Source organism: Mobula birostris, chromosome 1 (assembly GCF_030028105.1).
Source record: "Mobula birostris isolate sMobBir1 chromosome 1, sMobBir1.hap1, whole genome shotgun sequence".
NCBI lineage: Eukaryota > Metazoa > Chordata > Chondrichthyes > Myliobatiformes > Myliobatidae > Mobula > Mobula birostris.
In genome coordinates this window covers 133,070,494-133,093,864 of record NC_092370.1, presented here as the reverse complement: position 1 = coordinate 133,093,864, position 23,371 = coordinate 133,070,494, and the positions used below count along the sequence as shown (strand labels likewise).

Below are 23,371 nucleotides of genomic sequence, written 5' to 3'. Positions count from 1 at the left end.
ACTAATCAAGGATCTATCAACCTCTACCTTAAATATACATAAAGGCTTGGCCTCCACAGCTGCCTGTGGCAAAGAATTCCACAGATTTACCACTCTCTGGCTAAAGAAATTTCTCCTCATTTCTGTTCTATAAGGACACCCCTCTATTCTAAGAATGTGTCCTCTGCTCTGAGACTATTCCACCAGAGGAAACATCCTCTCCACATCTACTCTATGATATAGATATTTGATAGATTTCAGTGAGGTCACTCCTTGTTCTCCTGAATTCCGGTGAATACAGGCCCAGAGCCATCAAACACTCTTCATATGACAAGCCATTCAATCCTATAATCATTTTTGTGAACCCTCTCCGGTTTTAGCACATCCTTTCTCAGATAAGGGGCGCAAAACTGCTCACAATACTCCAAATGAGGCCTCATCAGTGCTTTATAAAGTCTCAACGTTACATCCTTGTTTTTATATTCTAGTCCTCTTGAAATGAATGTTAACACTGCATTTGCCTTCTTCACCACAGACTTAACCTACAAAATAACATTTAGGGAGTCCTGCACTAGGACTCCCAAGTCCCTTCACACCTCAGTTTTTTTTGTCTTTGCTCTCCATTTAGAAAATAGTCAACCCTTTCATTTCATCTACCAAAGTGCATGAACATACATTTCCAGACACTGTATTCTATCTTCCATTTCTTTGCTCATTTTCCCAATTGGTCTAAGTCCTTCTGTGGCCTTTCTACTTCCTCAAAAGCATCTGCCCCTCCAAGTCTGAAAACTTTATGACAAAGCCATCAATTCCATCATCTAAATAAATGACATATAACATAAAAAGAATTTGTCTCAACACAGACCCCTGTGGAACAACACTAGTCACCAGCAGCCAGCCAGAAAAGACTCCCTTTATTCCCATTCTTTGCCTACTGCCTATTAACCACTGTTTTATCTGTGCTAGAATCTCTCCTGTAATACCATGGGCTCATAACTTGTTAAGGAGCCTCATGTGTGGTATCTTGTCAAAAGCATTCTGAAAATCCAAGTGCAAATTATCAGCCGTTTCTCCTTTGTCTATCCTGCTTGTTATTTCTTCAAAGAATTCCAACTGATTTGTCAGGCAAGATTTTCCCTTGAAGAAACCGTTTTGACTACAGTCTATTTAATCATGTGGCCCCAAGTACCCTGAGACCTCATCCTTACTAATGAACTCCAACATCTTCCCAATTACTGAGGTCAGACTAACTGGCCTATAGTTTCCTTTCTTCTGCCTCTGTCCCTTGTTGAAGAGTGAAGTGACATTTGCAATATTCCAGAACCTAGTGAATCTTAAAAGATAATGCCTTTGTGATCTTTTCATCCTCCTGTTTCAGAACCCCAGTATGTACACCAACCCAGGTGACTTATTTGCTTTCAGACATTTCAGTTTCCCAAGAAACTCCTCTCTAGTTATGGTAACTTCATTCACTTCATAACCCTTGACTCCTGCAACTTCCACCATACGGTTAAAGTCTTCCAAAGTGAAGACTGATGCTAAATACTTAGTTATTTTCTCTGTCATTTCATTGTGCCCCATTACTACCTCTCCAGCATCATTTTCCAGGAGTCTGATATCCACTCTTGCCTCTCTTTTACACCTTCTGTATTTGAAGAAACTTTTGGTATCTTCTTTAATATTATTGGCTAGCTTACTTTCATATTTCATCTTTACCTTTTTGATTAAGTTTTTAGTTGCCTTCTGTTGGCTTTTAAAAGCTCCCCAATCCTCTAACTTCCCACTAACTTTTGCTCTATTATATGACCTCTCATTGGTTTTTTATGTTGACTTTGATTTCTCTTGTTATCCACATCTGTTTCATCTTTCCTTTATAATACTTTTTCCTCTTTGGGCTGCACGTAACCCATGTCTTCCAATTTCTAGCTGCTCTGTCGTCATCCCTGCCACTGTTCTTCTCCAACCAATTCTGCCCAACTCCTCTCACATGCCTTTACGCTACTGTAATACTAATACATCTGACTTTAGCTTCTCCTTCTCAAATTTCAGGGTGAATTCAATCATATTATGATCACTTGCCCTGATCTCTCTCCAATGCTAGCACAACTTTTCTTAGATAAGAGCCTGACCAATGCCTTATAAAGCCTCAGCATCACATCCTTGCTTTTGTATTCTAGTACCTATCAAAATGAATGCTAACATTGCATTTGCCTTCCTGACAACAGAGTCAACCTGCAAGTTAACCTTTAGAGAATCCTGCACGAGGTCTCCCAGGTCCATTTGCACCTCTGATTTCTGAATTTTCTCCTCATTTAGAAACATAGAAACATAGAAAATAGGTGCAGGAGTAGGCCATTCGGCCCTTCGAGCCCGCACCGCTATTTATTATGATCATGGCTGATCATCCAACTCAGAACCCTGCCCCAGCCTTCCCTCCATACCCCCTGACCCCCGTAGCCACAAGGGCCATATCTAACTCCCTCTTAAATATAGCCAATGAACTGGCCTCAACTGTTTCCTGTGGCAGAGAATTCCACAGATTCACCACTCTCTGTGTGAAGAAGTTTTTCCTAATCTCGGTCCTAAAAGGCTTCCCCTCTATCCTCAAACTGTGACCCCTCGTTCTGGACTTCCCCAACATCGGGAACAATCTTCCTGCATCTAGCCTGTCCAATCCCTTTAGGATCTTATACGTTTCAATCAGATCCCCCCTCAATCTTCTAAATTCCAACGAGTACAAGCCCAATTCATCCAGTCTTTCTTCATATGAAAGTCCTGCCATCCCAGGAATCAATCTGGTGAACCTTCTTTGTACTCCCTCTATGGCAAGGATGTCTTTCCTCAGATTAGGGGACCAAAACTGCACACAATACTCCAGGTGTGGTCTCACCAAGGCCTTGTACAACTGCAGTAGTACCTCCCTGCTCCTGTACTCGAATCCTCTCGCTATAAATGCCAGCATACCATTCGCCTTTTTCACCGCCTGCTGTACCTGCATGCCCACTTTCAATGACTGGTGTATAATGACACCCAGGTCTCGTTGCACCTCCCCTTTTCCTAATCGGCCACCATTCAGATAATAATCCGTTTTCCTATTTTTGCCACCAAAGTGGATAACTTCACATTTATCCACATTAAATTGCATCTGCCATGAATTTGCCCACTCACCCAACCTATCCAAGTCACCCTGCATCCTCTTAGCATCCTCCTCACAGCTAACAGTGCCACCCAGCTTCGTGTCATCCGCAAACTTGGAGATGCTGCATTTAATTCCCTCATCCAAGTCATTAATATATATTGTAAACAACTGAGGTCCCAGCACTGAGCCTTGCGGTACCCCACCAGTCACTAGAAAATAGTCTAATCCTATATTCCTTCTACCAAAGTAAATGACCATTCACTTCCCTACACTGTATTCCATCTGCCACTTCTTCTAATCTGTCTCAATTAGATGTTAATTAATATTAATTGGTAAGTTAATGACTTCAGAGCATTTTATTGCCTTGAGGGAATGAAGCTGCCAGCTTATTGGCTACTGAGAAGACAATGGATGTTAGTCTTTTTAAATTTGTTTTTTATCAATCTTAAAGTTAAAGCCTACTATTGGGAACACCGATGCTTTAAACTAAAGCAAACTAGCACACTTCAAAGTTATTTAAAATTTGTACATGATGATACTAGATATTAAATTGTGCTGTGCTAATTGCCTTCCTTAAATATTTTTAAAGCAAATTTTCCTAGCAGTCGAGCAGTGGACACCTACGTGACCTTGGTCCCAGGGAGCAATATGACCTTATTATGTGAATATCCAATTGGGAGGCATGTTGAACAGGTGATGTGGAAAAAAGTGTCCAAAGAACAAATAAACACAATAGCAATCTTCAAACATACATTATCATTCATTGGCTACGACTACAAGGAAAGAATCCAGTTTAACGACTCTACAAACAACAGTCTGACCATACAGAATGTGATGTCAATCGACATTGGAAGATACCATTGTGAAGTTATCACAGATAATGGTAACTGGACCAAAGTCTTTGATACTGGTATGGAAAAAGGTAAGCGTTAAAGAGTCTATTTTTATCCAGTTTAGCCATCTTCTCTTTCCCCGACTCTTCTGTGGCAGGGGTAATTCCGGAACATAATTGTCTTTTTTGTTCCAATTTAGAAAAATCCCAGTAGATCTGAACTCACTTTTATTCAATAAAGGAGTGATAAAAGAATGATACAGACTTTATTTTAAATGCTCACAGACTTGGATTTAAAATGCACATTTAAAATTTGGATTGTGGACTCCAAACGTCGTGGGCTTCCAGCATACAGGTATCATGACAATCAACGTTTCGAAGACAAACTCTGCCATCTTCTCAGGCATCATCCCTGAAGAAGGTGGCAGAGATTGTCATCGAAATGTCGATAATAATTGATCCCTGTACCCAGCTGGAAGCCTGAGAAGTGTTCACTCATTAAAATTGGATTTTGTTTCCTCATTTGGATTGTGGGGTTAGAGGCTAACGGCTAAAGGCTAAATCAAGCAAAGGCTAAACAGATGCTCTACAAAATGAGAGTGTGTGTAGTGCTTTGGCCAGCCCGGGATATATAGTGGAGACATTAAACAAATGCATACTCATCTTGTTTAGCTATTTGGAGATTATTGGCAACACATTTCACTGTATGTTTCAATGTATACGTGACAAATAAACTTGCATTTTGAGATCAGGGAGGAACTTCCTCTCAGAAAGTGATACAAGTTGATGATGGTTTGGTCAGGGTAAATGGGATGGGGGTGTTATATCTCACAGAAGCAGAAACTGAGAAAAATAAGAAGTTTTTGATTCATACAGTAAAATTCCAGTAGAGAGAGTTCCCAGGAGGATATAAGAGAATTTCACTCTCCAGACACAATATTTTAAATTTCTTCAACACCAAAATAATAATTTAACAGTTAAGATAACAGTTTCAATTGCTAACTTTAATATTTGTCATGTAGATGTACAAAATAACATTTTTAATGGTAGTACATCACAACTAACAGAACCTCTTTGAATATTCAATACTGGTGCCTGTTCCAAAACCCTATGAGTGCAACCCAAAATATATCCCTTTTGTTACAGTGTTGAGGGGTTGTACCATGAATATGCAACCAACTAGAAGGTTCAGCGACAAAACAGATCGGCCCTGAATTGTGTAATAAGTGGCAGGGATACACCTTTGACAACATGCTAATTGCAGGAACATTCATCTGTCATCCAAATAATTGGTTTCACTACCCACAAAGTATCAGATGGAAACTGCGTACTTCCCTGAAGACTGGTTCTCCTTTTAGTTAATCTACAATGACGCTAGCTAACATTATCTACCTTCCAAATAATAATCCCAAACAGGGGGTGGCTTGTACAGGAAAATTTTTGTCATTCCAGGTTTCTGGATATCTTTCTCCCCTCTTCTTCAAAGGTTGGATAGACTTTCATCAATCTCATTGAAGTATACGTTGAAGGTCCCAGAACAAATACTCACCATTTTCCCTCTGTTCCCACACAGAAACTTCATAACTTATACCCACTCAAAATGCTGGAGGAACTCAGCAGGCCAGACAACATCTCTGGAAAAAAGTATAGTCCACATTTCGGGCCCAGACCCTTCGATAGGACCTGAAACGTCGACAGTACTTTTTTCCCCATAGACGCTGCCTGGCCTGATGAGTTCCTCCTGCATTTTGTGTGTGTTGCTCGGATTTCCAGCACCTGCAGACTTTCTCTTGTTTGTGACTTAAAACCCACTAAACGTTTCATTCATGTTTTCTTCTCACCAGCCTAATTTCTGAAAGAATACTTCAAAACTGCTTGTGAAATTTCATAAAAGTGAAGAATAAAAATGAACATCTCCAGATTCACTGCGAAAACATTGCTCAATGTGGTCAGCAGCAGAAATAAACATTTCATTGTTTCTTCACCTTGCCAGATGGGATGGTTTGAGTATCAGAGTTCTCTACAGTTTACAGAGAATGGTGGAAAATAACAAATAAAAAACCCTGAGTGAGTGGCAATTCTGTGGGTAAAAATACCTCGCTATTGAGAGAGGTCAGAGGAGAATGGCCAGACTGGTTCAAGCTGACAGGAAAGCAACAGTAACTCAAATAACCCGCTGTTACAACAGTTGGTGTGCAGACGACTATTCTCTAAACTCATAACACATTGAACCTTGAAGTGGTCATGCCATAGCAGCAGAACACTACAAACATACCAAGAAACTAATAAAGTGGCCACTGACAGTATATTCCTTTAAAAACTGGAATGGGATTGTAAGCTTCCCTGAACCAGAAATTATCACATTTCTTTGCAAATAGTTTATTTTCATATCTATCCAAGTCATCTTTTTAATAGACCTTCATGCCTATCAGCACATTTTTTTTCGATAAGTATATCTTCTTACATCTTGGGAAAATAGAAAGCAGCTTAGTGATTTCAAACACTGTTTATGGTTATCCTATGTGACAGATTGTTGCACATTGTATCAGGAGATTAAATTTAGGAGTGTGTTTGGCAAAAAACTGCATCCCAAATCCACCGTATTGGTCTCAGATGTAAACTAGCTGTCCGCTCATTTACTTGTCAGCAAGCCCTCAGTTCCTTTATTCAGCCATTTTGACCTATTTATGAAAAGTCTTTGTGGTCCTGTTCACAGAATGAAACCTTGTTTGACAGTGTAGATCAGCTGTAGGACAGAAGAGAAAGTGGATAGAATCAGAGGAAGTGTTAAAAGCCATTTTACCTATTTATTGTGCTTATTAAACACTATATTTCATGGACAATGTACAATGCATAGAATATTATTCAAAGTAGCTAACAATGATTTAATGTCTACAGCATGAGCAGATCTAGAATCTTTTAAAATTGCCTCATTGTTTTCTTTTAAGAACACAGATTTCAGAAAATGATCAAAAAAGACATTTTTAGAGAATTGTTTCACTTGAGATTGAAGATTATAGTAAGTAAATTAGAATAGATTCAACTTTATTGTCATTGTGCTGAGTACAGATACAAAGCCAATGAAATGCAGTTAGAATCTGACCAGAAATGCAAAGAATAGTATTATTTACAAAATACTGGTGAATAAAAAGTAAGTGCTACAGCATACAAATATAGAAGTACTGAGACAGTACAATATGGGTGCAATACTGCTTAGCACTGTGATGTGAGGTTCAGCAGGGTCATAGCCTCAGGGAAGAAGCTCTTTCTGTGCCTGCTGGTGCAGGAGCGGAGGCTCCTGTAGCGCCTACTGGATGGGAGGAGAGTAAAAAGTCCATGGTTAGGGTGAGATGCACCCTTGATAAAGCTTTTTGCCCTGCCCAGGCAGTGTTTATGGTAGATGTTCTCAATGGTGGACAATTGGGTGCCAATAATCTGCTGGGCAGTTTTCACCACACGCTGGAGTGCTTTGCGGTCTGATACGGGACAATTGCCATACCACACTGAGATGCAGTTGGTGAGTATGCTCTCAATGGTACAGCGGTAAAAGTCCGTCAGTATCCTGGGACAGAGGTGAGCTTTCTTGATGCTCTGCAGGAAATAAAAGCTCTGTTGCGCCTTGTTGATCAGGATGGAGGAGTTCAGGGACCAGGTGAGATGCTCGGAAATGTGGACACCAAGGAATTTGAAGCTTGATACACGCTCCACTACAGCTCCATTGATGTAGATGGGGACATGAGTGTGGCTCCTAGCATGCCTGAAGTCCACAATGATCTCCTTGGTCTTCTGGGTGTTAAGAGCTGAACTGAGAAGCTGGGAGGTGATAGATGGAAGAGGTAAAGGGCTGAAGAAGAAGGAATCTGATAGGAAAGGAGACTGAATCTTGGGAGAAAGGGAAGGAGGAGATGATAGGCAGGCAAAATAATGGGGATCCAGAGTGGGAAATGAAAGAAAAAGGAAGATGGAGGGGGAAATAACACCAGAAGTTAGATAAATTGATATTCATTCCATCAGGTTGGAGGCTACTTAGACATAATGTTACTCTGGATTTCCAGCATCTGAAGATTTTCTTATGTTTTACGCTCAGTGACGACTTTATCAGGTACCTCCTTTTACAGATAAAGTAGCCATTCAGTATATGTTCATGTTCTTCTGCTGCTGTAGCTTGTCCACTTCAAGGTTTGACATGTTATACATTCAGAGATGCTCTTCTGCACACTGCAGTTGTAATGCATGGTTATTTGAGTTACTGTTGTGTTTCTGTCCACTTGAACCAGTCTGGCCATTCTCCTCTGACCTCTCTCATCAACAAGGCATTTTCACTCATAGAACTGCCTCTCACTAGATGCTCTTTTGTTTTCGGCATCATCCTCTGTAATCTCTAGAGATTGTTGTGCATGAAAATCCCAGAAGATCAGCTGTTTCTAAGATTACTCAAACTACCCCATCTGACACCAACACTCATTCTACAGATAAAGTCACTTAGATTACATTTCTTTCCCCATTCTGATGTTTGGCCTGAACAACAACTGAACCTCTTCACCATGTCTGCATTCATTTATGCATCGCGTTTCTGCCACATGATTGGTTGATTAGATATTTGCATTAATAAACAGGTGCTTATTAATATGTGGGAGTAGACTGCTGAAGATTTTAGAAAACATATGATTCTTCCCTTAACTGAAAACTGATTAAACCTCAGCTGATTAAAATGTTGCTATAATTACCCAGTACTCAGTCTTAGCCAGACTTGAAAAAAATGTTTTCAAAATATGATGTTATTTGGTTAAGAGACAACTCTGTGTGTCCTGTTCACATCATGTAATTTTGGTCTGGGACAGTGTGATTTTATGGGGTAGGTAGAAAAAAAATGACTGAGTGGGTTAATGATATTCCTGCAACAAAGAAATAAGGAATGTACTGTACTTCTTGGATTAACTCAGGTCTTAAAACATCAGGTTAACTCCATGGGCTCGGACCATCCTATGATTTTGGGATGTTATGGTGTTGTTATGATATTCTTTATTCCATGGAAGTGTTTGCTTGTGAAGTGTATGCTACACAGAAAGCTAAAGTCTGTTGGATTTATTAAAAATACTTTGTGTTTAATGAAGCAGAAATTGTTTGCCTCAAGCCATAGCCCTATTTGTTTCTCTTCATTTGTCTTGATGGATGGACTTCCAGTTTTGCAGATAGTTTTGTGCGGACTATTTCATCCTTTGTTGAAGTAGTGTCTTCAATTCAAATGAGTAACTGGATCTCCATAAATTTATACTTCAGGTCTTGGGTTGTGACATGCCACAATGTTGTCATGGCATTTATAATAATAAACTATGAATAAAGGAACTGCCTGGATTTCAAAGAGAAAAAAAGCCTGAAAATATAAGAATAATGGCACTTATTAATTAAATTGCGGAAAGGTAAATGTGTTGGGGTTTGCATGAAGTTTAAGCATCGGCTAAATTTAAAGAAATGTGTCATTTTCAAAGTTCAAAGTAAATTTTATTATCAAAGTACAGATATGTCACCATATACAACCATGAGGTTCATTGGTATCTGATAAAAATTCGCCAGCAATCATTGGCGACTTTCTGTGAGCTTCAGAAACTTTAGTAAAAGCAGCAAAGTAAACATAATTTATTTTTAACCTGCCTTTATTACTGGATTATGAGTTACTGTGCAGGTATATTGCAATTTGCCCCTGCCGCAGTGAATCAGATCATTTGCGATATATCTGCCTGTTGGCTTTGACTGTTGAACAATTATCCAATGGTGTGATTATCTGATATCTTCTCAAATGCTAAAATAGATGTTGCTTTTGAACATGGTTAATCGTTAACGTTCCGATTGTGTTAGGAAATTGAATTGCCTGTTTAGGAAAGGTAGATTGCTTAGAAAAACTGTTATCAAGCTATCTATGAGATATAAAGAAGTGTTGGAAAAACCTTAAATGTCAGAATGATGTATGTTTATTTTGAGAAATGCTTTGTAACCTCAGCTCGCAACCTAGTTCAAGGCAAGTCACTATCAACAGGAAATCCACACACTTGAGTAGGCTTCGGTTCCACATGTTTTGTTATAGGTTCACAATAACAATATGACTATTTGCATTTTTAATGTAGTAAAGTTCATCAATGCAAGCATCACTGAATACATTTCTCATTTAGATTCAGATTCTCATCTATTTATCACATGTAAATCGAAGCGTACAATGAAACACGTTATTTGTGGTAACAACCAACACACCTAAGGATGTTCTGTGGGAAAGCCTGCAAGTTTTGCCACACATTCTTGTGCCAACGTAGAACGTTCAAAATATGTACGACAAGCAACAAAATAACTGCAGTGAAACAAGCCTCTTTTCTCCCTCCGTCCAAATCACCCACTCACGTGGGCAATCCTCCAGTTCCAGGACAGGCCCTTGGGCCTCCAGTCCCCACTCTACAGGCTTCGGCGACCGGAATCCGAGATCAGGCACTGGGAATTTATCACCTTTATGCATTCTTTTTATCTTGGCATGTGCCTGCGTGCGTGCAAGTCTGTGCATGTGCGACTGCGTGTGCGTGCGTGCATCCATGATGATGTATTTTTCATGGCTTTTACAAGGCGAGAGAGAGACTGTGTGGTGCGCCACTCATCACACAGACATTTTCGCAGTATTTTTCCCTTTTACTTTACGAGGTCGAGTTGTGATCCCGACACTCAACCCGGCACGGATGGAAAGCGTACTCGGGAGCGGACCGACTGGTTTCGAACCTGGAAACCTCCGCTCCCGGGTCTGGTGCCAATGTCATTGCTCCACCAGCCGTCCCCGCCTTTATGCATTCTAAGGCCTCCAGTGCTTTGTCTCCCGTGGCCTCCTTCAAGAAGTCTCCATTAACTTCGTGAACTAACCATTTTGAAAAATCAACTTGCTATGATCAACGACATCCTGTCCTTTCTTATTTTCTTTTCTTTGTTGTATATAATCATTCCATCTCAATAGTTATTTCCACTGGCCTAGTTAAAACTCTGTGATACTTTGGAGAATGCGTTATTCAATATGTGGTTTGTGATGTGAGACTGATACAAATATATTTGCAGTTAATCTTTAACAAGATAGCTTAATGAGTTTAAAGAGAAAGATTGTTTAATCAACTAACTCTTGCATCTTCTGCTTAATATATGCACGTATGCACTGGACTGCAGCTAGGCATATCATTTTTAATAGAATAGTTACCAGTTCCACTGTTCTCTTATGTGCAAGATGAGTCAGATATCCCATCACCACAACCTCACAATACCTTCCAAGTATTTAATGAAGGAAGGAGCGACCCAACAAAGACAGGGGAGTCTGTGGCAAAGGAATAATAATTTTGTAGATTAAATAGGATGATATCATTAGAATAGACACCTGTTAGAGAGCAGAAGTAATTAATGTTGGATTCCTCTTTGAATGTAACAGCAGATTAGCAGAGATGGATCAAAATTTGGGTTGTCATTTAGAGGAGGTGGGCCCAGCAATCAGTGGATAAGCAAGTTTATCTTGTTTTAAAATAATTCTGCCTTTTATAGGCCTGCTTTCCAGTAATCAAGTTCATGTTTATTGTCATTCAACATACATATGTATAAGCTAAAAGAAACATCACGGTGCAAATCACAGTACATATAGTTATGGTACAGCACAATACAGTCACAAAGTAATATTAGCACAAGTCTCCGAGTGGCGTGGCCTGAAGGTTAATGGTGCACAGGGTGTTGTCCTGGAGCCACGTTTCCATAAGGTAAATGCACGCAGCGAACGTCCGAGAGTAGAATTGATGGGAGAGCCGGCCTGCAGGGGTTGGCTTTATAACCTAGCCTGACCTCCAGCACGCTTACCGTGCTTCTGTTTTATCTCACCCCATTTCCAGTGTCTCCTCCACTAGCTGAAAGTAACATGTGACGCTGTGGTAAAAGGGTCTGGTTCGTGCAATACAGTTCCTATGCCTTTGGCCTTGATAACAAACCAGACTTGCAGCATTTTGCAGTATTAATGTCCAACAGGCTCTAACAGTCATAAGAAAAATGTATAAAGAAAACACTTGCACCGTTTGTCCAGCTTGCTGCGCCACTTCTGAGAATGGTGTGATACTTGAAACCAATCATAGCAATGTAGAAGCAGGCCCATCTGATGTATCTGGTGCAACGTTTACATTCAACACTGGTATCCTCCCTTTCTAATTACCTCCTTCAAATCTGTCACTGCTCACCACGCGTGACCTTCTTTTCCTATCAAGTCTCGCTGTAAATGTACTGATATTATCTGATTCAGCTGTGTGGCAGCAACATCTGTTTAATTTTTGAGAAGCTGTCAAACCGTCATCTATGTTCCCTCCCTTCATGGAGTTACAAAGTATTTAGAGCACAGGCAGGCCAGTTGACACATCTGGTCTATTTCAGAATTTATGTCCAAACAAGTTTAGTCAAGGCTATTTCGTTTGAGCTTTTCAGCATTTTCTTCCGTTCTTCATCAGGACTGTAGGGGGAAGGGGCAGAGGCCCTGTAAAGAAGGTTGGGGGAGGGTGGGAAGGAGAAGGCAGGTAGGTTCCAGGTGAAAAACCAGTAAGGTGAAAGATAAAGGGGTGGGGAAAGGGAGGCAGGGAGGTGATAGGCAAGAAAGGTGAAGAAGGAATAGGGGAAAACACAATGAGTAGTAGAAGGAGGCGGAGTAAGGGGAAAGATAAAGGAGTGTTGTGTTTTCCCCTTGTTCCTTCTTCACCTTTCCTGCCTATCACCTCCCTGCTTCCCCTCCCCCACCCCTTAATCTTTCCCCTTACTGGTTTTTCACCTGGAACCTACCAGCCTTCTCCTTCCCACCCTCCCCCAACCTTCTTTATAGGGCCTCTGCCTCTTCCCTCTGCAGTCCTGATGAAGGGTTCCGGCCCGAAACGTCGACTGATCTTTTCCACAGATGCTGCCCAAACTGCTGAGTTCCTCCAGCGTATTGAGGGTGTTGCTTTGACCCCAGCATCTCCAGATTATTTTGTTTTTCTTCCATTGATTTCTCCCTCACCTCCTTATCATGCTGTCTGTTAAATTATTCCATGCCATCTGCCTCGACCATAAGACATCGGAGCAGAATTAGGCTATTGAGTCTTCTCCACTATTCAATCATAGCTGATTTATTATCCTTCTCAACCCCACTCTTCTGCCTTCTCCAGGCAATTGTTGACACACTTACTAAGAACCTAACAACCTCCTCTTTAAAATACACCCAATAACTTGGCCTCCATACCTGTCCGTGGCAATGAATTCTACGGATTCACCACCCTCTGGCTAAAGGAATTCCTCTTCATCTCTGTGCACTCTTGTCCAAGACTCTCCCAATGTAAGTATCATCCTCTCTGCATCCATTCTGTCTCGGCCATCTGTGGCGATGAGTTCGGCAGGCTCACCATTCTGTGGCTAACTTGCTAAGAACTGCAGTCCAATTCTTTTTTTTACTGAGCCAACATCGAATGATAAGCTCTAATAAAAACATTCTTCTATTTGATGCTAGAAGCTTCGAAATGTGCCAGAATGGTGCATTACCCCAATGAAAATCAAAGATGACACATAGCCAGTTATTAATAGTTAGCTTTCATGATACTGTACTTATTTAAAAATATCAGAATCAAAACCATACTTGATATTTCAATCATTAATGTTGATTGTAAGAATGCAGAGTCTTCAAAAGCACAAATTATTAGCCTGCATTTCATTACTTTTGCAGAGGCCTCAACTAAGATGCAAAGTTATTCAATTTAAACTCTGACTGAGCAAGTATGAATTAATAGAGAATGGTTTCACTACTAATATAACCCAATCCCTGGGTAAAATAAAATGTTCTGTGAATGTATTCCACTATTTTATAGGATACTATATCAATTAACATGATGAATCTTATTGAAACAAATAAGATCATAAGATATAGAAGCAGAATTGGGCCATTTGGCCCATCGAGTCTGCTCCGCCATTTCATCTTGGCTGATTTATTAACCTTCTCAATCCCATTCTCCTGCCTTCATCCTATAACCTTTGACACCTTGACTAATCAACAACCCTCAACCTCTGCCCAATGTCCTGGTCTGTATAGCTATCCGTGGCAATGAATTCCACACATTCACCACCCTCTGCCTCAAGAAATTCCTCCTCTCTGTTCTAAGGGGATGTCCTTGTATCCTGAGGCTGTGTTCTCTGGTCCTAGAGTACCCCACTAAAGGAAACATCCTCTTTATGTCCACTCTGTCTGGGCCTTTCAATATTTGATAGGTTTCAATGATATTTTCCCTCACTCTTCTGAGTAGATGTAAGAAATTCTGATTGGCCGATGCATCTTTAATGCAATCTTATACATTCTATAAGGCAATTCTCAACGTGTAGCAGTGATAGTCTAGCAGTTGTTTGCCCATAAAATGGGAAATCTGATCATAAGATGTGCTGTTCCTGTACGTATAGTGGCCAGATTGACCCAAACAGTACATCAGTTCTACAAATCCATGTTAAAAGAAATGTCTTCCACAGCATTTAAAACACAAAATCACAGCTTATGCATATTTCCTGAATTGATGCTCATTCTGTCATTTTTCAAATTTCCAATTCACATTACTTGTGCTTGAGCCAACTATTCATTTGTAATCATTAATACAAATTCTGCTGGAACTTATAATGTTCAGTATTTTTAAATAAATCTGAAAGGCATCTGAATAATTTTATATTAAAACTCAAAACAATTCCACCAGTATTTTTGCTCAACATGCTCTGTCTCACGTGTATGAATGGTAATTTAATGGCTTTGTGTTTTAACGCAAAGAAGGAATATACATTCAGCTCTTCCCTCAAGCTTGGAGTTTTCATTTACGTACTTCAGTGATTTTTGTTTAAAATACAAATGATTCAGATTCAGCATTTGATCACATGTACATCAAAACCTGCAGTGAAATGTGCCATTTGCGATACAACCAACACACATAAGGATGTGCTTGGGGGCAACCTGCAAATGTCACCACACACTCTGGTGCCAACATAGCAAGCCCACAACGTTCATCAGAACAGCACAAGTAACAACAAAACAAGCCCCTTTCCCATCGACTCCCAGCCACCACCCACTCACACACCCAGACCTTCAACTCCAGGGCTGGCTACCTCCTTATCTCCAGTCCATGTTCCTGGAATGACAGCCTTGCAAGGTGAGTGTTTCCTGTAGAGGAGGAGTCTAGGACCAGAGGGCATATCAATCAACTCTCATCTATTTATCTTTTAAGTTACAAGGCAGCAGCTAACTCAATTTTGAACAATGCTTGGTGTTCTGAAACCATTTCTCAAGATTCATTTAATTATTAATGAGATTCCCCTTTAATTCTTCTAAACTCCAGTGTGTACATACGGAGATCCATCAAACAGTCCACAATGACTTGGCCTCCACAGCTGTCTGTGGCAATGAATTCCACAAATGCACCTCATGCATTATTTTCATCAGCAGGCACGTGAATAGACTACTAATTGCATATTGCCTTCCATTTTCAGCATAATGCCTTGACGTTATTATTGCTAAGTCTTAAGTCCTGCAACTCCTTATTCAATGACATTATTGAGTTGTCTACACATGCACCATTGTTCAAGAAGATGGTTTATCACCACATTCTCAAAGGCAATTTAGTTTAAACAACAGCGGCTGGTATTGTCAAGGATGTCTTCAGTCTATCAATGAATGGACCTCTTTCTCTTGAATGCATTAAAAACATCAATCAACTCTCATCTATTTTTCCTTTAAGTTGCAAGGCAGAAGACTCTAGTTTGAACAATACCTGGTGTTCTGAAACCATTTCCCAAGACCCATTTATTTTTCATGAGCTGTGGTGTTTAGAGTTGAATGATGCTGAGAACTATAGAAAGGGTGCCAAGGAGATTTACAAGGATGTTGCCTGGATTGGGGAATATGCCTTACGAGAATAGGTTGAGTGAACTTGGCCTTTTCTCCTTGGAGCAACAGAGGATGAGGGATAATCTGATAGAGGTATGTAAGATGAGGAGAGACATTGACCATGTGGATAGTCAGAGGTTTTTTCCCCTAGGGCTGAAATGGCTAACACGAGAGGGCACAGTTTTAAGGTGCTTGGAAATAGTTACAGAGGAGAAGTCAGGGGTAATTTTTTTTACACAGAGAGTGGTGAGTGCATGGAATGGGTTGCCAGCGACTGTGGTGGAGGCAGATATAATAGGGTCTGTTAAGAAACTCCTGGATAGGTACATGGAGCTTAGAAAAACAGAGGGCTATGGGTAACCGTAGGTAATTTCTAAAGTAAGTACATGTTCCCCACAGTATTGTGGGCCGAAGGGCCTGTACTGTGCTCTAGGTTTTCTATGTTTCTAACAATGGTAGGGTTTCTAACCCCTTCTTTTCTAGACCACAAAATATATTGGTATTAGTTTTGAATTTTTCTGTGCTCGTCTGTGAAATTTTAATATGAAGGTCAAAGTAAATTTGTTATCAAAGTACATAAGCGTTGTCGTATCCTACCCCAAGATTCATTTTTCTTGCAGGCATTCATAGTTGAACAAAGAAATACAATAGAATCAATAATAACCTACACTTAAAGACTGACAAACAACCAATGTGCAAAAGAAGTCAAACTGTGCAAATACAAAATAATTGAAAAGCAATATTCAGAAGTTCAGTTGTAGAGTCCTTGAAAGTGGGTCCATAGCTGTGAAACTAGTTTGGTGTAGAGGTGAGTGAAGTTATTCATGTTGGTTCTGGATTCTGAATCCATTGCTTTTAACATTTTACTATGTACAAAGTAACCTCCTACATCTTTTTTTGTTTTTGGTTTGAAGCGAATGAGATCACACTTGTTTTTAATATCCATTTCCTAAATTTTCCCCCATCAGGACAAGGAGCGGGGGGTGGGGGGCATGGGGGGGGGGGTTACTAATGGGCCCCTCAAGCATTTCCCCCATTGAATAGTCTCAGGGTTCATTCAGTCCGGGCTCTGTTTTTGATGCTTTCCCTAAGCCCCTTGATTCCCTAGTAGACTATCCTCATGTGTAGTTGTGTTCTTACTTGTGTCACAGGCAAACACGGGTCATAGTGTCATAGAGTCATAGAAAATAACAGCACAGAAACAGGCCCTTCAACTCATCTAGTCTATGCCGAACTTTTTAATCTGCCTACAATCGATGTGCACTAGGACCATAGCTCTCCATACCCCTACCCTCCATGTACCCATCCAAACGTCTCTTAGGCGTTGAAATCGAGCTTGCAAGCACCACTTGTGCTGGCAGCTTGTTCCATACCCTCACAACCCTCTCACTGAAGAAGTTTGCCCTCATTTTCCCCTTTAAGATTTCCACCTTTCACCCTTAACCCATGACCTCTGGTTGTAGTCCCACTCAATCTCACCAGAAAAAAACCTGCTTGCATTTCCTCTATCCATACCTCTCATAATTTTGTATACCTCGGTCAAATCTCCTTTTTATCTTCTAGGTTCTAAGGAATAATGTCCCACCTAACCTATTCAATCTTTCTTTATAACTCAGGTCTGCCAGACTCGGCAACATCCTTGTAAATTATCTTTTTTATGCCTTTCTTGTAGGTAGGTGACCAAAACTGCACACAGTATTCTAAATTAGGCCTCAATAATGTCTCATACAACTTCAGCATAACATCCCATCTCCTGTGCTCAATACTTATAAAGGTCAATGGCTCTATCTACCTGCAATGCCACCTTCGACTAATTATGGAACTGTATTTCCAGATCCCTTTGTTCTACCTCACTCCTCAGTGCCCTTCCATTCACTGTGTAAGACCTACTCTGGTTGATCATACCGAAGTGTACTTCTCTGCATTAAGATCTATCTGCTATTTTTCAGGACACTTTTCCAGCTGTTCCTGATCTTGCTGCAAGCCATGATAGCCTTCCTTGCAGTCCACTACACCCCCAATCTTTGTGTCATCCACAAACTTGCTGATCCAGTTAACCACATTATCATGCAGATTGTTGATCTAGATGACAAAAAATAATGCAGCCGACATCGATCCCAGCAGCACACGACTAGTCACAGGCCTCCACTATATACACCCTCTGGTATCTATATCTCTACATGATCATCCAAGTCATGAAGAATAATTGGGATTAGTTAAGGCCACAAGCAAATTCCTCTGGAGCGCAATTTATCTCTCCTTGCCAATTTGAGTATGTCTTTTGTTTCCTAATTTCTGCCTTTTAATCCTTACCATTTTTCTTCCCTATCAATAATTTGATCTCAGTTCCACAGACTTCAACTTTAACAAATGTCTTTTGAGTCCTTCAAAAGAACCATGTACAATCTCTTATCAACTAACTTAGTTATCACTTCAAGGTTTTTTTATTCAGTATGACTTCTGATTCAGTGTGACTCGGCATGTCATCTAACACTTTGACAAACTTCTATAGATGCACAGTGGAGGGTATCCTGACTGGTTGTATCACAGGCTGGTATGGAAACACCAATGCCCATGATTGATAAAGTTTAGAGAAAGTGGTGGATACGGCCCAGTCCATCACAGGTAAAGTCTCCCCACCAATGGGCACATTTACAAGCAGTGCTACCATGAGACAGCTGCATCCATCATTAAGGACCCCTGCAATCCAGGCCAAGCTCTCTGCTCACTGCTGCCCTTGGGAAGGAGGTACAAGGTCCCTAGATCCCACACCACCAGGTTCTGGAACAGCTATCATGCCTCATCCACCAGGCGCCTGAACCAACATGGATAACTTCACTCTTCTCAACACGGAACACAACCAATAGACTCAATTTCAAGGACTCTATAAATTACGTTCCTTGTGTTATTTATTTTCTTCTATTATTATTATTATTATTACTTTTTTGCATTTGTAGTTTTCTTCTTTTGCCCATTGCTTGTTTGTCTGTTTTTGTGTGTAGTTTTTCATTAATTCTATTGTATTTTCTTTTACTGTGAATGGCTGCAAGAAAATGAATCTCAGGCTAGTATAAGGAACATGTACATAATTTGACAGTAATTTTACTTTGGACTTTGAATTTATATTTAACTTTATAAATCCATCCTGAGAAACTTTGCAAAGTTTCAGTATGCAAAGTTGCAAATGTTTAATGCATTAGGATTGTTTATCCGGAATTACAGACTTCAGCAATTTTCTATCTGCTGGTGATGAGCAATCTGATGTGTAATTCTCTGACTTCTTTAGAACTTTTAAACAGTGTTTGCAAGTTTCCTTTCTAAAAGAATTGCATAAGAATGCATCAGAAAATTATTGTCCTGTTCTCATCTGTCTGCTTTAAATCTGTAGGATAGAAACCAGTTACTCCAGGAGATTGCCTGGTTTAATATTTGCTTTCTTGGCCTGTCTATCACACTCGGCTTTTCCTTTACTGGGAATATTAATATCACACAATTATGTAATGTATTCAATTCCATAACTAACTAATTTGCTAGCTGCTGCACTATCTGGCCTGGGATCCATAATCTGTGACAGTACATCATCCAAGACATGCCCTCTTCTCTTGCTACCATCAAGAAGGAGGTACAGGAACCTGAAGGCACACACTCAACGATTCAGGAGCAGCTTCTTCCCATCAGCCATTTGATTTCTCATTGGACGTTGAACCCATGAACACTACCTCACTACCTTTTTTCTTTTTTTGCACTACTTATTTAATTTAACTATTTTTAATATGTACCTCTTACTGTAAATTACAGTTTTTATTATTATGTATTGCAAAGTACTGCTGCCACAAAACAACAAATTTCACAACGTGTGCTAGTGATAATAAACCTGATTCTGATATTACACCATAAGATAAAGGAGCAGAGTTAGGCCATTCAGTGCATCGATGCTGCTCTGATCATGGCTGATATGCCAACTTTCTTCAGGACTGTAGATGAATCAGAGGCAATATTAAATCATGTTGCTTCTAAATCCTGAATTAAGCAGAATCATTTCATTATCTTACTGAAAATCCTCACAGTGTCTTTGTCAGTCCTGGGTGTGGCCACACACATGTGATTTCCAGTGGGTTCCTTTCTCCATGTCATCCTGAAGACTGTTGATGCTATTATTTCTATATGACCTCAACCAAGGTGTTAACCACAAATAAAACCTTAAAGGCAAGGTTTAGTACAACTTAGTCTTTATCTGTAGTCAAGTTACTTCGGTATGCCGGCATACAATTAGATCAAAGTTCAACCAAATTTGTTATCAAAATACATATATGTCACCATATACTACTTTGAGATTCACAGGACAAATAAATACAACAGAATCAATGAAAAACTACACAAAAAGGCTGAAAAACAACTTTGTGCGAAAGAAGGCTGACGATGCAAATACGGCTAATGATAATGATAAATGCATAATACTGAGAACATGAGTGTAGACTCATTGAAAATTAGTTTATAGATTGTGGAGTCAGTTCAGTGTTGAGGTGAGTGAAGTTAATTCCACATTTGAGTCACTGCTTACTCATCATATTAAAACACAAGATTTAAAACACTGACTTTAAGTTCTGGCAGGGTTCACTGCGATGGGGTTTATAAACTTCTCTGGGTTCTAAACACAGAAGTCTTCCTTCTGTGATGGTTATCACCACTGACATTCTTGATGGTTGTCCATTTATCCTGTTTCTTCTGATTTTCTAGATAATTAATTGGTGTACCCCTGCCTGGAATGTCATGATTGGAGGCTATTGTATTCTTTTTTTCCCTTCTTAATTTCGTGACCTGGGGCTCCTTTCAGGTTGAGTAAACTTCCACAATTGGAGACCTCTGTTTGGTTCCAACCTGTGTCTTACCAGGTTAGAGAATTCATGTTTTACATGAATTCCTGGATAATTTCTTTTCCCAGAATTCATGTAAAGATGACTTCTGTTCCCATCATGTTCTAGAAGATTCAGACTTCATTTAAACCAAACTGCTTTCTAGTTCATAAACACAAGAGATTCCATTGGAAATCCATGGCTTCCTCTATTGATACGATGAAGCCATCCTAATGTTAGAGGAGAGATACTTCATCTGGATAGCCTCCAACTTGAACGCATGAACATTGATTTCTCTAAATTCCGGTAATTTCTAACCCCCCCCCCCCCCCCACCCCTTGCACACACTCTCTCTTTTTCAATTCCCTATTGGACTCAACTCTGAAATCTTTTCAGCTGCCCATCACTTCACTCTGGTACCCCTCCTCTTCCCCTTTCTGGCATGATCCACTCTCCTTATTGATTACTTCCTCAGCTTTTTAGCCCTTCCACTTATCTTCTTCTAGTCATGTTCAGTTGTAGTTGTAGACCAATGTAAGATGCATTACCGCCACCTACTGGCCATTACTCAAGCACACCAAATATTTTTCTTCCAGTAAGTCTTCCTCCGCAATCTTTTCATATTTGTGTCACTATAACCTCACATAGTACTATGAGTATTAAAACCCCTGACCATTAGCTAACAAACCTCTAGCATTACATAAACAAGAGAAAATCTGCAGATGCTGGAAATCCAAGCAGCACACACAAAAAATGCTGGAGGAACTCAGCAGGCCAGGCAACATCTGTGGAAAAGAGTACAGTCAACGTTCTGGATACAATTTTATTTTTCTTTTCTGTCCTACTTTTAGTTTGTACTGTACAATTTACCACATCTGCCATGAAAGTAACAAATATTAGTTTATCAAAAATCAATGAATCCTTTGTTATAAAATCATTCATTTTACACACTAACCTATCCGTCTTCCAGATATTAGTAGGTTTCATTGACACTATCTCCTGTACTTTCTAAAGAGCCTCTGCATATGAATTGTCCATTTCTACCCAAACACACTGTACTTCCACACCTTTCTTGTCCACAGGACACGCTGCATAATCAAAATTATGTTCACCTCCACCTTTGCTACATTTTGGCCGAATGTCTTCTCCACAATTACCATAATCATGTTCTCAACCACATCTACAACAACTGCTTTTTATCCCTACACACAGCTGCTACACGACGAAACTTCTGGCACTGCAAACATCTCAGGAGGGAGGGCACATAGCTCATATATAACTCATATAGGCTAAATTAACCCTATCCGGCAACTTACTTTCCATCAAATTTATTCAACACCAATAAGATATCTATTCTTATTCCACCATGATACCCCTTTTAAACATATAGCATCTACAAATTTACCCCAACCCCCCCACCTCCCTAACTTGGTCTACATCTAGAGGCACTCCTGTAATTACTCCTCAAAGTTGCTGTCATTCAATAAAATTCCTTGGTGTTACTTTTCTTCCTCCCAAAGCTTTTAACCCTTAATCTTTCTCATGTTGCTCACCATTTTTACAAAACACAAGAATTCCCCATCTCTTAAAGGTCTTGTACCCACAGTATCTCTTAACATTTCTTGAAAATCCTTAGTTAATCTAAAAGGAATGATATCAGAAACCAGTTCACATTCAAAACTCATCCTTCATTACATTATTTAAATCCTGCCTACTGCCTTCATCACTGGATGATAAGCCTCTACAATCTTCAATTCGCTGTCTTATTTTTACATTCCCGAGAAACCTGCAACTTGTTTTCCTCCATACAACTTCTATCACTCAATACCATCTCCCGTTCACTACCTCTGTCTTTTTCCTCACTTCCTGGCATCTCTACCTCACAATCCTCAACTGAAACCCTATATCTAACTCTGCACTCATGCCTCCTTCAAGGAATATCATGATCTCTTCCGCATTTTGCCTCCCAGCTTCTCACTTCATCCCCCTCATCCACCCACACACCTTTCAGATTACCTGGCTTCACTTATCACTTGCCAGCTGGTATTAATTCCCCTCCCTCATCTTCTTATTCTGGCCTTTTTCCCCTTCCTTTCCTGCCCTTTGAGGAATTTCAGCCAGAAACATTGACTGTTTATTCATTTCCATAGACACTGCCTGACCTACTGAGTCCCCAGCATTTTGTATGTGTTACTTTCTACCTGATTCTCACTTTATTAGTGATCATTTATAGGGGCGGTTGCACTTTGCCTCACATTCAACAGATTTATGACCATAAAAATAATGCAATGTTTGATTGAGCTTTGACGTAGCCACAGTGAGGTGTGTCGGAAAACTGAAAGATCTTCTATTTCCAGTAATGGAACATGCTGGGAACCTTACAGTGTGGGAGTAACAAACCGTGACCGCTGAGACAAAGACATGCACACTCAAAAGCCTGTGCGCAGAAGAGAGTGCCTCCTGCATGTAGGAGGCCCAATTGATTCATCGCGTTATCCATCAGCCGTGTGCACACTCGCCACAGTCTCGCAATCGATCTGATATGGTACTGGATGCAGGAATTAGAAAATGACCCAGTCAGGTGTTTACAAGAATCAAAATAGAAGGGCCAATTCTGTTTGCAGAGTGTGAGATAAGTAATATGT

General features: G+C 40.1%; 1 protein-coding gene across 1 annotated transcript in view; it reads left to right on the top strand.

The window, feature by feature from the left end:
- Positions 1 to 23,371, top strand: part of cd226 (CD226 molecule) — a 54,955-nt gene that overhangs the window by 20,806 nt on the left and 10,778 nt on the right. The window contains exon 3 of the mRNA XM_072262486.1: positions 3,708 to 4,040. Within this exon, the coding sequence (XP_072118587.1) occupies positions 3,708 to 4,040 (333 nt within the window). The remainder of the gene's footprint in view (positions 1 to 3,707; positions 4,041 to 23,371) is intronic.